We start from the raw sequence: 18,430 nt of genomic DNA, 5'->3' as shown, positions 1-18,430 counted from the left end.
GACTTGATGCTTGAGAAAGATTCGGTTGATCGTGCATAAGAATTATTTCACCGTAACACATTCCTAAGCTAGATATAGTTAGACTGATATGGAATCGTGTGAGCACCTCTTGTTTGTAATGCTTGTCATATTTTTAAGGTTTGAGATCGCGAGATGAAAACTCGATATTAACACATTTTGTTAGATGCTCGAGAGAGATTTAGCGATAATATTACGTGAGTGTGATTAGTGAAGAGAGAGAACCGAAAAATCATGCATAGTTCTAGGAATCCCGACCATAAGAGAGTTTAGCAAAACCGTTGCCCTTGCATTCCTCATACCCGTTCACTCGTATTTTAACTTTCTTGTTTATTTAATATTTGTAATTTAGATAATGTTATGTCGTTATTTTTCACAAGTGAAAAATGACACTCTTAATAAAAAAACGACAAGCAAGTGACTATGAAGGCTGAGCCACAAATGGCTCTGAAGGCAGACCCCCTAATGGCTCTGAGCCCCAAACGTTCCCACAAGCGACTCTGAAGGCTGAGCCGCAAAACGACTATGGAGGCTGAGCCACAAATAGCTCTGAAGGCAGAGCTCCTAACGGCTCTGAGCCCCAAACGTTCCCACAAGCGACTCTGAAGGCTGAGCCGCAAAACGACTCTGGAGGCTGAGCCACAAATGGCTCTGAAGGCAGATCCCCTAACGGCTCTGAGCCCCAAACGTTCCCACAAGCGACTCTGAAGGCTGAGCCGCAAAACAACTCTGGAGGCTGAGCCACAAATAGCTCTGAAGGCAAAGCCCTTAACAGCTCTGAGCCCCAAACGTTCCCACAAGCGACTATGAAGGCTGAGCCGCAAAACGACTCTGGAGGCTAAGCCACAGATGGGTCTGATGGCAGAGCCTCTAACGGCTCTGAGCCCGAAACGTTTCCACAAGCGACTCTGAAGGCTGAGCCGCAAAACGGCTCTGGAGGCAGAGAGCCTCTAACGGCTCTGAGCCCCTAATGTTCACATAGTGTGAAACCACCATTTGAGAAAAGTTAAAGTTAAACTCTTCCTATAAATACCATCCATGATATAGAAGAAGAAGGACAACTCATTCTAAGAAAAGAAAAATACTACAACTTTTCTCTCTAACTTCTTTCTCTCTTTCTCTCTCTAAAAATTCACTCTGCATATACCCGCAAAATAGTGCTAGAGTTACTCCACATCCATCACATTTGATTTAGAAAAACACAAAAGATGAATGATCTACTTCCTTTCTCTCTAGAATTGAAGAAGAATTATTATCTCTCTCTCTCTCTTATATTTCTTTTCACAAACAAAGGCTGAAATTATGCCACATTATATTCCCTCTAAAAAGGTGTCCAAGAACTTGAAAAATCAAATTCTCATGTTCTTCACTTAGTAAGAGGAACATTCCATTACATATCACCATTTGTCTCTTCTATTTCAGATAAGGAAAAGGAAGATCACGGTAAACCACGCCACCCACGTCGAGTTCCCGAAGGTCTCTACTACAGTCGTAACGCCACAAGATATCTTCGACCCGTTACGATCCATTCGGAGCCATAGGAGATTCGATGCCTGTAACTTAAGATCGATACACGTCGCAAGCTTGCACCCCAACACTTGTCTCGTGAATGTTGATCAGAAAAATGCATTAATATTTTGGCGCTAGAAAGAGGGGATCTCGAGAACAACCACGAGCTCTCCACCGGCAAACCCACTTCTTTCGTGGAAGACCATAAGATCCACCAGCAACAAATGGCTAGCCATCTAGCCATCTCTGAGGGTGGCCTCCCTCCGGCGGGAAGCGTAGCATTCAACACTCGGGCCCGAGCTCGCCAAGCACAAGAAAATGACACCCATCGGGAGAAGGCTCTCCCCGTACCCGTTCGAGACGCACGAATGGAATAGATCGAGACAAATCTCTTCCGCCTCGCCGGCATTGTCGGGAGGATCGAGGGTCGAGGCACCATCGTCGAAGACATATTTGACGAGCAAGATGCATCGGAGTACGTCCCATTGGGACCCGAGATTCAAGATTCGGAGCAAGGCCTTGACGACAACCCTTAAGGAGAAGCCCCCGAGCCCTTTCAAGAGGAAAGCGGCGACGCCCCCGATCCGAGCATTCGGGACATCGGCCACAATCACCTTGAAATGGCACGAGGAGTTCGTGGACTTCACCGACGCCGCGAGGCTCGCCGAACAATCGTTGAACAAAGGCCACAAAACCAGCCGGCCTCCTCACGGAGCCCTCGCTCATTCTCTGAGGCTAGAACGGATCGTTCGCGTTCGTTCGTCTTCGATCGCCTAGGCCACAGAGAAGACATGGCAGATAGTGGGGACGCTCGAAGGTTCGCACCACCGAGGCGCGTCCACAACCCGAGACCCGCTCCCCGCCATGACGAAGGCTTGAGGCAAAGGCTCAACGACCGAAGAGAGATTCCACAGAATCCTCCCCCTATTGAACCAGTGAACCCTCGAGCGGAAACGGGACCAATCCTTGCCAACCCGACTCCGCCACACATCGCGGCTCTCGACCAAGCGTCTAATGAGAGATGACGTAGGATAAGAGTTACCCCCGCGGCGACCCCAATGACAACACAGACATGATGACATTCTTCCAAGAGTTGAGGGACGAGGTACGAGGCATTAGAGCAACTCAAACCCTGACGCCCGATGTCCGCAACATGATGGAAGATGTTGCTTCGCCATTCACAGCTAATATCCTCGCAGAGGATTTCACACGTGACTTCCTTCGACCACGTATTCCCGCATATGACGGAAAGGCCGATCCACTATGTCACATTCAACAATATCAGATGTGGATGAGAGTGAGGAGACACTCACCAGCGATCATGTGTCAGGCGTTCTGCCTTACTCTGAGTGGTCCCGCCTACCAATGGTTCCTCAAGCTAAGGCCCGAAACCCTTCGATCTTTCGAAGAGCTGCAACAGAACTTCCTCGCTCGCTTCAGCGGTTCTAGAGAGAAGAAGCTGGGAAAAGGCCACCTTCGAACAGTCAGGCAGATGAGAAACGAATCTCTTTGCGAATATTTGTCACGGTTCACTGATGAGTCAAACAAGGTTGATAAGTTTGAAGAAGGCGACGCCATTTTTGCCATTCTCGATGGACTTATACTCGGTGACTTCCTCAGCTCGTTGATAAAGAAAGAGTCGAAGACAATGACCGAGCTCACGGCCCGGGCCAAGAAGTACATCACTCTGGAAGAGTTTGTCCAGATCCGAAGGACAAGCGACCATGGAAACCGCCGAAGAGATGACAATGAGTCCGATGATTGGAAAAGGAGGAAGACACGTACCAACACTGCCGAACGATCCCATACCGGCTCGAAGCATCTGTTGGTGGAAAAGTTTCGAGACCACTCAAATTTCACCCCGCTGAACGCCCCACCTGAGAGGATCCTTGCATTGGCACGCGACAAGTTTACCGCTCCCGCGCCTCTAAAGAGCGACCCCGCCAAACGAGACCGTTCCAAGTACTGTGAGTTTCACCAATGTTACGGGCATCCGACCTCCGGATGCATCGATCTTAAGAGACAAATCGAGTCATTAATCCAAGGAGGGGAACTGAAAGAGTTCGTTCTCAAAATGGCCAACAACGCCGAAGTCTCGACAAGTCGACACGGTAAAGCAATGGACAAGGGGAACGATGAGAACGGGACTCAAAGGGTAAGAGCCCCTCTCAACGTTGTTACCTAAAAGTTAAAAGCCATCCAAGCAAGAACGAGATCCGCATCGATGATCAAACCCAACATGCTCTCCATTTTATCACCATCGTTTTTGTCCCACCACATGTAATTCCCCACCAAGGGAAACCTTTTGTAATCCACTCAGTGGAAAGACTTTTATCAATGAAAAACGACCTCCTTTTGTTGCCTCTAACACAAACTCAACCTCCATGGTTTAGGGTCGCTCGATCCCAATGATCAAGTCGCTTAACGCCCCCGTGGCTCCGAAAATCCCGACCCCCGCGGTCTAGGGTCGCTCGATCCCCGTGATCGAGTCGCTCAAGGCCCTCGTGGCTCCGAAAATCCCGACCCCCGTGGTCTAGGGTCGCTCGATCCCCGTGATCAAGTTGCTTAAGGCCCCCGTGGCTCCAAAAATCCCGACCTCCGCGGTCTAGGGTCGCTCGATCCCTATGATCGAGTCGCTTAAGGCCCCCGTGGCTCCAAAAATCCCGACCCCCGCGGTTTAGGGTCGCTCGATCCCCGTGATCGAGTCGCTTAAAGCCCCCGTGGCTCCAAACACATTTCGACCTCCGTGGTTCTGGGTCGCTCGATCCCGACTTCAGATGGCTTGGTTGAAATCATCATCAAGTGGTGTAAAACCCCGTACCCAGAGCACCGCGGAACGATCCAAAGATAGGCGAAGCCCCAATCCAAGAGTTTTGAGCGCGCTTAGCCTAAAACCGAGATTGTACCCGGGTGCAAGCGGTTAAGGCTGTTGCACTACTTGGAGTAAATTTCACCTAAACTTGAAGAAGATCGAATCCCAGCGATCCAAACAAGCAAGCCAAAAAGCATATAGTCAGACCCTTCGCGGTTCGGACGAGCATACACAAAGGCCATTAGGAATGGAAGTTTAATCCGAAACCCGTTAGCCCGTCGGGTATCCGAACTAAACGGGCCGGGTGATACCCGCTCAAATGGGTTAACGGGTAATACCCGTTATCATATTTAGCGGGTACGGGTCGGGTGGCGGAAATAACATACCCGACCCGTAAACATTAAAAAAAAATCATAGAATTTCGATATAACTTATACGTACTCTCACACATATAATTTCAGCTTTTATACTACAATATAACCTATGTAGTAGTGACAATTTTTTTCTTATAATATGAGTCGAATTTTTTTTATTAAAAAAAGCGGGTTAGCGGGTGCATATTTTTGGCACCCATCACCCGGCGGGTATACCCGTTACCCGCCACGTTTAAATAAACGGGTTAACGAGTATGGGCTAACGGGTATTATTTTTGGCGGGTACGGGTATGGTAATGGTGTACCCACTAAAACCCGTACCTGTTGCCATTCCTAAAGGCCATCTACAAAAAAAAGGCAAAGAAAAGACTCTACCAGACTATAAAGTTTCTCGCACGACAAGTTACACGTGAAACTGGGGGGATAATGTTATGTCGTTATATTTCACAAGTGAAAAATGACACTCTTAATAAATAAAAAAACGACAAGCAAGTGACTCTGAAGGCTGAGCCACAAATGGCTCTGAAGGCAGAGCCCGTCCCAAACGTTCCCACAAGCGACTCTGAAGGCTGAGCCGCAAAACGACTCTGGAGGCTGAGCCACAAATGGCTCTGAAGGCAGAGCCCCTAACGGCTCTGAGCCCCAAACGTTCCCAGAAGCGACTCTGAAGGCTGAGCCGCAAAACGACTATGGAGGCAGAGCCACAAATGGCTCTGAAGGTAGAGCCCCTAACGGCTCTGAGCCCCAAACGTTCCCACAAGCGACTCTGAAGGCTGAGCCGCAAAACGACTCTGGAGGCTGAGCCACAAATGGCTCTGAAGGCAGAGCCCCTAACGGCTCTGAGCCCCAAACGTTCCCACAATCGACTCTGAAGGCTGAGCCGCAAAATGACTCTGGAGGCTGAGCCATAAATGGCTCTGAAGGCAGAGCCCTTAACGGCTCTGAGCCCCAAACGTTCCCACAAGCGACTCTGAAGGCTGAGCCGCAAAACGACTCTGGAGGCTGAGCCACAAATAGCTCTGAAGGCAGAGCCCCTAACAGCTCTGAGCCTCAAACGTTCCCACAAGCGACTCTGAAGGCTGAGCCGTAAAACGACTCTGGAGGCTAAGCCACAGATGAGTCTGATGGCAGAGCCTCTAACGGCTCCGAGCCCGAAACGTTCCCATAAGCGACTCTGAAGGCTGAGCCGCAAAACGGCTCTGGAGGCTGAGCCGCAAAACGGCTCTGGAGGTAGAGCCTCTAACGGCTCTGAGCCCCTAATGTTCACATAGTGTGAAACCACCATTTGAGAAAAGTTAAAGTTAAACTCTTCCTATAAATACCATCCATGATATAGAAGAAGAAGGACAACTCATTCTAAGAAAAGAAAAATACTACAACTTTTCTCTCTAACTTCTTTCTCTCTTTCTCTCTCTAAAAATGCACTCTGCACATACCCGCAAAATAATGCTAGAGTTACTCCACATCCTTCACCTTTGATTTAGAAAAACACAAAAGATGAATGATCTACTTCCTTTCTCTCTAGAATTGAAGAAGAATTATTATCTCTCCCTCTCATATTTCTTTTCACAAACAAAGGCTGAAATTATGCCACATTATATTTCCTCTAAAAAAGTGTCCAAGAACTTGAGAAAGCCAATTCTCATGTTCTTCACTTAGTAAGAGGAACATTCCATTACATATCACCCTTTGTCTATTCTATTTCAGATAAGGAAAAGGAAGATCACGGTAAACCACGACATCCACGTCGAGTTCCCGAAGGTCTCTACTACAGTCGTAACGCCACAAGATATCTTCGACCTGTTACGATCCATTCGGAGCCATAAGAGATTCGATGCCTGCAACTTAAGATCGATACACGTCGCAAGCTTGCACCCCGACATGTGTCTCGTGAATGTTGATCAGAAAAACGCATTAACAGATAATAATCTCCTTGTTTACTTTGAGTACAATTCATTACTAGCTCGTTTGATTTTTGGTTAAATAAAGTCTATGGGATCGACTCGTACTTACGAACTTTATTACTTGAGCAACTACGTGGACTTGCGTACGGAAATATCGCAATACACAATTGTTTCATTGACATACTACAAAATATGTCATGTTGTCAACTAATTGAGCGGTAGTAGGTCTTGTTAATCGCGTTTTTGGATTAGCATTCAGAACCGTCTGTGGTTCGATCTAGGGCCGGACCCTATGACTGCACGTAAATTAGGTGTGGTGAAGTTTTTCTATTCTCGTCGTCTTTGTCTCACCGGAAAGTGGTTTCCGACTCCTCGTCACTTCGCCAATAGTCGGCCTTCGTGTTCTTCACGTTCTTCGTGTTCTTCACGTTCTTTACGTTCTTCAAGTTCTTCGTGTTCTTCATGTTCTTCGTGTTCTTGTTGAATTTTTCATCTTCTTTGTTGTTCTTGATCTTTTCCGGTTTTTTTGGTGTTTTGAGAGCTTTTGAGAATTTTGAGAGATTTGAGAGTTTTGAGAGCTTCTAGAGGCTTGTGAGATTTGAGAGCTTTTTGTTCTCTTGGAATTTTTTGGATCCTCTTTTATGAAAATATGAAGGGGTATTTATAGGATTTTTAATGTGCAAAGTTATGAAACTTGGTCGGAGGGATTCACCGGTTTTGTGGATTTTACCGGAGGGATCCTCCGGTTTTGTAGGTTTTACCGGAGGGATCTTCCGATTTTGTGGATTTTACCGGAGGGATCCTCCGGTTTGTAGGTTTTACCGGAGGGATCTTCCGGTTTTGTGGGTTCTACCGAAGGGATCCTCCGGTTTTGTGAGCTTTACCGGAGGGATCCTGTGGTTTTGTGAGTTTTACCGGAGGGATCCTCTGGTTTTGTGAGCTTTACCGGAGGGATCCTCCGGTTTTGTCAGTTTTACCAGAGGTGTCATTCGGTTTTGTGGGTTCTACCGGAGGGATCCTCCGGTTTTGTGAGTATTACCGGAGGGATCCTCTGGTTTTGATGGTCCTGGCGGAGGGGTCCTCCGTTTTTGCGTCGTTTTTGCATTTGGATTGTCGTTTTTCCCATACGAAAAATGATGCCATAACAGGTCTCAATGTGCATGTTAAAATTTTGTTATATGGCTTAATGGTAATGCCTACACATCATGTCAACTGTGAAGTTTTAGAGACTAATTCATGGAGAGATCGTTCGAAGCCCATGTACGTGTTGATTCATAGGGAAAACCAGTTGTGCAATATGAAAACCAGTTGTACAATAGAGCTCTAGTATATGTTGTCAAACCTAATGTTAGAGAGAAGCAGTAGATGATGGAATCCAAAATTAACCCGTAAAAACCAAGTAAAAGAAGTTAATTCCTTGCAATAATTTTAATCCTAACTAAAGACTGCAAACTAAAGAGTTTATCATCCTAAAATCTTAAGGAAAAAAAAAAGACTCATAATCAGGCCATTAATTTTTCACATTATCCACTCAAAAACTAACATCTACAAGCTAACCAAATCTCAAAATATACACAATGTGCATTTTACTATTTACTTCCATATTTTGATAGATTTAGATATGTGCACAAACATAGACATTATACAACTACTAATCTCCAAGTGACTAAAACTAATAATATTGTTTGTTTGTTCACAAATTCTTTTTGTTAATGGAGAAACTAACAGTTTTTTATGGTGTGAGGAAGGACGCTAAAAAAATAGAGTGAATGAAGAATGTAAAGTTGCCCTTTTTATGTTATAATTTCCCTTATTTTTTTCAGTTTCAAATTTTAAGATTTCTTTAACCACTTAAATATTTTTCCTATGAAATGGGTGATTTGCTTTTATTTATTTGTAATGTGCCATGCATTATTGCTATCATGGATTGATTGTTTTTGTTATGGGCAAAATTGTTGTTCTCTATGATGTTGGAACATTTGTGATGTGACATGTGATGTCTAAACTCATGTCATGATCTTTGAAGAGAAATTTTTGCAAAGTATTTTTTGTCTGATTTGCTTTCGCATTTTTTTCTGATCGACCAATGAGGTTTCATCGATTGCATTGGGAAACCCTAGCAAAAGACTCTGAGCTAGGATGATGTCATATAAAATGAATGCTTACCCTCTTGAGTAGGATTACACTTAGGGTTTTATCATAGTTGCCATAGCTGAAATACCTTGTTCTTTGTGTGATGTTACTCTGTTATTGGGCTTTGTTGTATTGGTACTGTAAAACATGCATTGTTATAAGCATTGTTTAATCACTTGGTGAGTGAGTTGAGTGGAAAGTGAGGGGAGCTCAAAAACAGAGAGAGCCTTGGTTAAAATTTATTTGGGTAGTTTTGAAGTTTAGAAAACCTGAAAGATGATCTTTCAAAGTTGTCTGTCGTTGTACTTATTCTACCAGTTAGTGAAGTTCTCTTTTCCACCGGAAGTATCATCCCTCTAGAAATAGGCACGATTGACCGAACTTGGTTATCAATTCTATGTCTCTTTATTTACAGTTTTAATTTGTTGCATTAACCTGATAGATTAGCTGATATTGCTTAACTTTCTAAAACTAAGAGACCTCACTAAAATAATACACATACTTTTTCACTTATAATACCGATTTTTATTTATTCTGTAAATAAGGCAACATTAGTCATCTTATATGAAAGAAATAATAAACTCAATGGCCACTTATTAAAAACTTAAATGGCTATTTTATGTTAAAGCCTTTTGTTCTACACTCCTCTAAATAGACAAGAATATATTATATTATATATATAAAGTAGAGGAATCTTCTCTAGAGACAAAACACTATTCAATTAACAATTTTTGTTAGAAAAACTTTTTTTTTTAAATAAGAGATTGGACCCTAGACACAAGTAGTGGTCATTCGTACCGATTTTTATTTTTTTTATCAGAAAGATTAAAATATCTCCAAAAAAATTTAAATTCATTTTTTTCAAACCTAAATATTTATGGACATGTCTCTATATATCTTCATCCAGACTAAAATATATTAATTATTCTGCAGCAACGCGCGTTACATGTATATATATATATATAATTATATATGTATACAATTATATATATGTATATAACTATATATTTGTATAACTATATACACATATAACCTTGATATATATAATCGAATTAAATAAATATTATTATTAAAACCCATAATATATGTCCATGAAAAACAAAACAATATATTTGTTCTTGTCCCATAATTCCCACCATAATGGAAAACGACCTTTTTTGCGGCAGGTTTCTAAGATTTAAACAAAACCAATGATGATATGAATATAATCAACTGTACTAAGACCAATAAGTAGCTCCCAATAAGATAAAAATAATACAACTAGAGAGAGAGAGAGAGAGAGAGAGAGAGAGAGAGAGAGAGAGAGAGAGAGAGAGAGAGAGAGAACAAAAATCATACTAGACTAACTAATTATGATAAATAAATCGGGATATAAACAATAATGTTATACATACATGATCTTCACACTGTACTTGTAATAATGGCAAGTCTTTCTCACTATTAGTTAGCTAGGTAATTTGTATATGATATTGTCCAACCCAAATTAAAAAATATTGAGAGGAAATTAATCATATTGGGTAGCTTGGATGTCGCATTTTGGGCACAAAGGAGACAAACATGCTGGGATGGAAATCCTAACAAGCCAACAATAGCATTGTTTGCACATTCTCATGAGTCATAGTCTTAAGTAAACACTACAATATATATAGTTGTAACTTGTAACATCGATCTTATCCGATTAATAGACTTGTCCAAAGCAATATGTTGGCCCCCAAATTCTTACATATGGTAACAACTTAAAAGTGTAAACAAAATATCGTTAAAAAAAGGAAAATGTCTGCAACCCTAATGACAAAAAGAGTGGAGCTTATTATAATATAGCTATATATCACCACTGATATCACCACGTTCTTGACTATATAGTAACTTTAGTGTATTTGGGAATGAATCTAGATATAATAACAAAGACATGTTCAGATTTTTGTCCAATTTTGTTAATAATTGAATGTATCCTTTACTTTGTCAAGTGTTTTTTTTTTCTTCTTCTATATATTTGATTAATCAGGTGATTGGAATTTGGAGCGAAGCAACACACCTGTATGTATGGAGAGATGTTTTTGAAGTGAATGTGACACGATTGAAAGTGAAAGTACCTTGGAGAAATAAGCTTCTCATTTCTTCTAAGCGTAAACTTGTGTAGTACTATTTCATTACGTGTGTGTGTATATATATATATATATATATATATATATATATATATATATATATATATATAATTAGGTAAATAGTTAACTAAAATATTTGAATTGCTATATAATTAACGTCTCGTAAATCTTAAATAAATAACCATAAAGATGACGTGACTTAATAAATATAAAAGTTGTTATTTATCTAAGATTTACGTTTATAAATATATAAAAGTGGTTATTTACTTAAGATATACGAAAGGTTTGTTATTTAATAATGTCAAAATGTAACTATTTACTTATATATATATATATATATATATATATATATATGCTTTGTTTTATGGGACCTAGCTAATTAATCAAGAAACGACAAAAGAAGAAAAGCGTCACATACACTTTTTATTACATTTAATTTTAGCTTATCAGAATATGCTGTGTCCACTATTGATGGAATTCATGGTTATGTGGTCCTTTGCCCTTCTACAGAGGGTATAATGTATATGTATTGCATGCACACTAAAATGTGGACCAACTAAATTCGCATATAATGAACTATATATATCATATAGTTAGATCGAAAGCTCTTTGTCAACACGAGCGATCATTAAATGACTAAATATGACGAATATATTTTAGGGTTTGGCTTTATTTGGTCCGAATTGAACCTGAGTCTGACGAGAAAACAAAGTCCTTGTGTCTACACTATAAAGGAAACGAACTAATTGGAATCTCAATTTACCGAATTTGATCCCTAGCTATGCATATCAATTTCATACAATAAGTTAGATGTTTACCCAAGAGCACTTTATTTTTAAAAAATAATTCCTTGAATATGTAACTTGAATTCTATTATATATCTTAACATCGGTATAAGCTTCTTTCTATTTATGATAGAACGTAAAAAGAATGTTATAATATGCACAGTTACCAAGTATATTATATATAACCACTAGGTATTTATAATATTTATGTGTTTCTTATTTATTTATGTAACCCTACTTTTTTCATACATTTTATTTTTTCTGTGTTTGATTTTTGACTCCGTACTTTATGCACACCTGGCATCATCTAATAATGATATAAAGTCATTTGCTTACCATATAAATGTGTACATATATATAGACATAGTTTTTGGAAGTTCAAGAAAATAGACAAGAAAAGGGAATTAGGAAAAGGGTATTATTATTATTTAAAAAAAAAATATTCATCGAACATTTAGTGTAGACATAAACTATATTCGACGACCAACATCACGTGGGTAAGTACTCAAACTCAAGGAAACCGTGGTGGAGCTCCCACATTGCCCATATTCTCTTCCACTTGCTCAATAAATATACAAAAATTCAATTGTTGCTCTTCAAGTACGTAAATATTTATTTATACATTTATATAAATTATATTCTTATTTAAGATTTGAGTCCAAAATCTCGACTTAAACCAGAAAACAATTAATTCTAAAGAACAAATAACACACTTATTTACAGTGATTCACCATCAATACGAGAATTATGTACACTTATCGGTGCAAGTTTACTAACAATCAAATTAGAGTTGTTTACAATTCTCACTTGCTCCCTACAAAGTATATATATAGACACACATAATATTTAAAAGAGAAAATTAAGACTAATTGACAAACCTGAAATTTTCAAAATACCTTTGACTAATAACTCTTATAATATAAGATTTAAGCCCGTCATTATCGTAAAGTTTTTGATCCATTAACCTCCATACTTCAACACAACTTATAGCTAGTTATTAGTTATTGCTAGCCTTATTTGATGATCTCTCTCTCTCTCTCTCTCTCTCTCTCTCTCTCTCTCTCTCTCTCTCTCTCAACTACCAAAATTGACAAGCCAAGCAATGGTGGAACACTCATGATCAATTTTTGTGCTGTGCACTATTAAAGTCTCCCAAATGGTACAGATAATGACGATATATAGATCATACATACATGCACACAGTAACTTATCGAGCACACAGATATATATATATATATATATATATATATATATATATATATATATATAGTTGTACGTACGTACGCGTTATAGTGCCAGCTATCTAGACAGAGAAAAGGGCGTAGCTAGCGTGTGTGAGACATGTAATTTTTGGTCGAGCTGTTGAGATGTAGAATCCAGAGAGAAGTGATGAGACCTATCGGTCGATCGTCCGATCGAGTTTGGGCAATGTCATGGCAGTGTTGTGTGCTTTAATTTTTGGAGCATAAAAACATTGTTGCTTAGCCAAACACAAACACGTATTGTGGGTTCCGGAGAATTATTACTTTCCTCATTAAACATGTCGAGTCCTATGACCCGATCTTTCACGTGGACTTCACAATGCTCAAATAGTTGTCTGCATAATTATATAATTATATCTATATATGTAGAATAATATCAAATGTGCGAAACTTAATTACACGGTATATACTACGTACTACTGAACTACTGATATTGCAATATGTCAATATATGTATGTATGTATACTACACTCGCTCGGATGATTTTATATATGTCGTAAGATTTATCTTCTTTTGTTAGCTTTTAAATTTGTTTTTTGTTTTTAATGCAACGTAGGAATTGATTTAATTTTAAACTTTAATTGCTCGAAATTAATACTCTAGTAGTTTGCACCAATTATTTAAATATAATTTATCACATTATTTATTTAAATAAAACTATTATGCATCACTTTCATTTTCCCAATTATAACCCTAACAAAACTTGATGCCCGGCAATATTGAGCCCTACACTTGTATGCATGAACACACGGCAAAGAACATATACCAATAAACGTATATAATTTGTTTTGTCTAAATCTAATGGCATATATATATATATATATATATATATATATATATTGTGTACTAATTAATACATGCCCATAACCTTCTTTTTCTCTCCCATGCATTATTGGATTGAGACTGTAGAGGTGAGCTCCGACATAGGGAATCCTTTACTAGTTTCAACCGAGAAAAAAAAAAAAATGGTTTTGCTTTTATTTACTTTCACAACACTAATTGATGGGAATCATAATCTATATGATTTGTCTTCGCGTCTATCAATTAGATCAAGAATATATGTGTTTTTGGTAATTGGGACGCATCATCGTATGGATATGTTTAAAAAGATGGAGTTCTATAGGTGTTTGACGGGTGTTTGCCGACAAATTAAAAAGTTGTTTAAGGTTTTGATAAGATTAAGTAATGCGCACGTATATACTTAATGGAGCAATATATATTTAAATGTGCTCTTATGCAGAACCTTTTTTTTTTTATTAAATTATATTGCCCAAGTAAAGTTTTAAACTTTTATAGGCCACACATTTGTTGGATAACTACTTTAGGTTATGATGTAGTCTAGTTTATAAGATAATCTTAAGATGGAAAAACGTGTCTCATGCACAAGCGCTTTTTATTTATCCATTTTAAAGGCTAAATCAGTAATGATGTAAATTTATTTATTCAAAAGTAATATATGCTCTACTTATTTTATGGTATGACGTAAATCTACCCTAATATAAGCATTGGATGAATATGCTAAAATCCATATCATTATGATCATGCTATTGAAAAGAGATGAAAACTTATAAGAATTTATAAAGGTCACGTGTTATATCGTTGTTGAGAGAACTCCATGAAATTTTCACATATCCATTCGAACAGATAAAGATAACCAAGTTGAGCACGATTAAGTAAATAATCTATATTCCCACAAAATAATTAAATAAATATAAATAGACTATATATACATGCATGGATAACCATGCAAAAATTGGTTTTGTGTGTACACGATCGAGTCATGTCCCAAATCAATTTTTATATCACATTGCAACGTTTTAAATGGTCTGAAAAAATTGAGATCCAACTAGATCAAATAAAAATAGAATCGGACCAATCCGTTTTACACCAATACATCTAATTTAGTCCGGTTTTAGACTTCTTTGCGCTTTGAGCCAACGACCATGCCATGGAAATTCTTTTACTACTCCAATTTATGATATTTATGTGTTTATTTACGTGGTCGGTTATTTGGAATAGTAATCTTGTATAGGGATACAGATTTGTTGTCTTCCTCTAAGTTTCGTTACAATCAAGTCCGACTCAACCTTAAGAGTCCTCATTTGCTTTAGGCCGGCAAGAAAAGAAAAGGCCCAAAAAATATGAAATGGTTCAAACACCAAATAAAGTCAATATACACTTGACTTTTAAATAATTGCCATTAATCAGGTTAGGTTGACGACTTCTGCCCCTTTAAAAACATTAAATATAAATAAAAGCTACATGTATCTTGGTTGTAATTACATAAGTTAAAGCTATAAATATAAAAACAATAAGATAGAAGGGTTTCACTTTCCCTGAAGCAATTAAATACTTCAGTACAATATTACTCTACCCTCAAATTTGGGCCTAATTTTAAAATTTTACTTTAGACCTATAAATATGTTTAGCCAGGCGTGGTTAAAATGACATTTTTGTATACGTAAGTTGAAATAAAATGATATTTTCATGGTCAACTAACCCGTAGGGTTAGTTTTGATCCCACATAGAATTATTTTGTGCCTTGGAAGAAACTGTTCAAAATCTCCATTTGCTAGTGTTTTACCCTAATTCTAACATATATAAAAAAAAAAAAATTACACTTTTTGAGAGAGAGAGAGAGATGGGGCAGTAGATAGTACCGGTCCCGGCACGTTAGTAAAGACGTCAAAATCAGTGCCACTCTTTTAGCCGACCCATCTCCCATTGCTGTCCCTCTTTTTCCTGTCTTCCACAACACTACTCTCGCTCCTATATCTATTCCTCCCTTTCAACCTTCCAATATCTCATTACACACACAAACACAACTATATATATATGATCGCTCACGCTTCTTCTTTCCATCTTCAAATATCATAATTGTAATCATTTCCATTTGTCAATCCCCATATAGAGATATGTTATGTATAGAGCTTCAACTAGGTTTGGCACTTCCAGGTCATCATCATGGTGATCACCGTTACAGCCGAGTAATGGCCTGCAAAGGAGATTTGGACGACTCTATATGCGCCGAAAGCAAAACCAATAATAATAATAATAAGCGCGGTTTCGACGAGGCTTTCGGAGACAACGTCTCAGTGGCTGATCATAGTTTGTTGGTGTGGCACGGCCAGCCCAATGACGACGGCGGTGAAAAGGGTCACTCGTCCCCAAACACTTCTTGCCCTATCAACGTGTAACTCTCTTCTCTCCTTGGTTTATGTATTATATACACTTCACTAACTAATGGCTAATCACGTGAGTATTGCCAAAATGTTTTTAATTTTTAACCGAGGATTCAAAATTGATGCCTTTCAAACAAGGAGGGAAAGGAAGAAGATGATCGCTAACAACCTTAACCTATCTTTTTTTTTTTTTTTTTTTTTTTTTTGTGTGTGAATCCTTTCTTTTTATTTCATTAAACCTTTTTATATAGGACATATTTTTGTTTTGATTTATTTGTAAAAAGCAGTCTTCTTCTTTTTTTTTTTTTTTTTTTCAAATCCACCGCTTAAATAAGAATACAGCAAGTTATTTTAATTTGATCATTGTTTGTGATTTTAAAGCTTCTTATATTTTGCTACAATTTAAAGCTTCTTAAAAACCATCACCACTTTTTCCTCTTAAACTTTACTAGAGCTATTAAAATTGCGCTTTAATTCAACTCCCAACTCCTTTTTTTCCCACAAAATATACTACAGCTATTAAAATATTAAAGATCAGCCTCTGTTAAAGCAAATTAAAGAACATTCATGATCACTGTTTTAATCCATAAACTATTCTCTTCCAATTTGATTTCAACTAATCTTTATCCTAAAGTTTTATACCCCAACAAATAAAAAAAATTCACGGCTTCAAAATTCAAATCAATACATTTATTAGCATAGTATTATAGTATTTTATTTATTGTAAGGTTACTTTAGTACCCAGACTTTGTATTTTCTCTTATCACTCTCTCTTTTCTCTTTGAATCTCTAGTTCTTCAACATTAACCACTATATATATATATATATATATATATATATATATATATATATATATCAACAGTGACACTGATAAAGAAAATTACATCATTGGGTGGCCGCCAATCAAAACCTCCAGAAAGAAAGAACTCCTCCAACACCACGGTGGCCGTCAGATCAAGAAGCGACCGACGGCCAGGATTAGAGTCAACCCCGCATCCTCGTCATCATCATCTACCGAGACAAACAACTACATATCATCAACGTACGTAAAAGTCAAAATGGAAGGCTTCGCAATAGCAAGGAAGGTTGACCTGAGCCTCCACAGATCTTACCATTCACTCAAACTCTCCTTGGTTGCCATGTTCTCCAACTGTGAGTAAATAATTAGTGATATCATGGTCATATATTTATATATGATATCTAAAATGTTGATATTAATTTAATTTTCCTTTTAATATTACAGATGATCAAGAATTTAGTGGAAAGGATATTGAAAATCACACGCTTGCTTATCAAGATAAAGAAGGCGATTGGCTTCTCGCAGGAGATGTTCCTTGGAAGTATGTGATCCATTATTTCTAATTACATCTCACTTATTTTTCCTTATCTATTAGGCTACTTGGGTACTAATGAACTTGATAGCAATAATAGGTTATTGTGATATACATATTAGACATGAAAGGTAGAGTAGGTACGTGATTGGTACTGTATGGGTAAGGAATATTGCAGTGTATCTTTATATTATTTTGGTTTGGTATGTTTGTTCTTTTGAAGTAAAGTTTGGTTTGGTCTGACCTGTCAATGATTTATTTAATAATTTAATTATTAATCTATGCAGAAGCTTCGTCAAGTCTGTGCAGCGATTGGAGGTAGTAACGAAGAAATGACGTTTGAATTGGATATATAGTTGGTGTAATTTTAAGGATTAATCTCTATTTTTTTTTTATTACTGGGATATCAAGATTTGGTTGTTTTCAAGTATGCGTAGTGTATTAGTTTTTACTTTATTAGTGAAGTAATAGCGATGTTCTTAATAAAGTAGTATTAATTTGTATGAAATAAGAGGATGCATAATATTATTATATATAAATCTAATATGTCAATGTGATGTTAGCCTATTAGACCAGATGATGATTGATTGGGATCATAAGCAAAATTCAAATAAGAATCACCAGAAGAAAAACTATAATCAATGTAGCGCTAAAATGTTTATTAGTATTTTAATGCTTTGAAGTTTGAAGCACCCCAAAAGAAAGGGCATTTTAGAGATATACATGAGATTATGTATCTACAAACTTCTTGAAAGAAAAACTTATGTGCGATACTTAGCTCCACATCACCTTCTAAGAAGAAATCGTTTTGTTCAATCTCTATCAATAACAAATACCCTTAAAAAAATTAGTTATATAAAATTATGGTTTGATAAATCGCCAAATTCAGCGATAGAAATTAATTGCGTTTTTTAACATTAAACATATGTTGGAAGACAAGTTTTTTTTTCGTTGCCAATTGTCATCGCGTTTTCAATATTAATTGTGTTTTCTATTGCTTTCATTGCCAATATTT

The 18,430-nt window shown here is 37.9% G+C and overlaps 2 protein-coding genes across 2 annotated transcripts; both read left to right on the top strand.

Moving 5' to 3' along the window:
* Window positions 1-2,599: 2,599 nt before the first annotated feature.
* Window positions 2,600-3,712, top strand: LOC149391578 (uncharacterized). Its single transcript, XM_089620015.1, has one exon. The coding sequence runs from the start codon at window positions 2,600-2,602 to the stop codon at window positions 3,710-3,712; it is 1,113 nt and encodes a 370-aa protein (XP_089476141.1).
* Window positions 3,713-15,694: 11,982 nt separating this feature from the next.
* Window positions 15,695-18,024, top strand: IAA29 (indole-3-acetic acid inducible 29). Its single transcript, XM_089620479.1, has 4 exons — window positions 15,695-16,095; window positions 16,947-17,236; window positions 17,328-17,424; window positions 17,703-18,024. Exons 1-4 carry the CDS (start codon window positions 15,818-15,820, stop codon window positions 17,749-17,751), a joined length of 714 nt encoding a protein of 237 aa, XP_089476605.1. The 5' UTR covers window positions 15,695-15,817; the 3' UTR covers window positions 17,752-18,024.
* Window positions 18,025-18,430: the final 406 nt, after the last annotated feature.

This window comes from Urtica dioica, chromosome 7 (assembly GCF_054948205.1).
Source record: "Urtica dioica subsp. dioica isolate 48M chromosome 7, U.dioica_male_clone48M_v1_H2, whole genome shotgun sequence".
Lineage (NCBI taxonomy): Eukaryota > Viridiplantae > Streptophyta > Magnoliopsida > Rosales > Urticaceae > Urtica > Urtica dioica.
This window is presented reverse-complemented; position numbering and strand designations above follow the sequence as displayed.

Coding starts and splice junctions, on each gene's coding strand:
- LOC149391578 (XM_089620015.1), top strand. CDS start 2,600: ATGATGACATTCTTCCAAGAGTTGAGGGACGAGGTACGAGGCATTAGA.
- IAA29 (XM_089620479.1), top strand. CDS start 15,818: ATGTTATGTATAGAGCTTCAACTAGGTTTGGCACTTCCAGGTCATCAT. Junction 17,237..17,327: donor GGTTGCCATGTTCTCCAACT/GTGAGTAAATAA, acceptor TTAATATTACAG/ATGATCAAGAATTTAGTGGA. Junction 17,425..17,702: donor GCAGGAGATGTTCCTTGGAA/GTATGTGATCCA, acceptor TAATCTATGCAG/AAGCTTCGTCAAGTCTGTGC.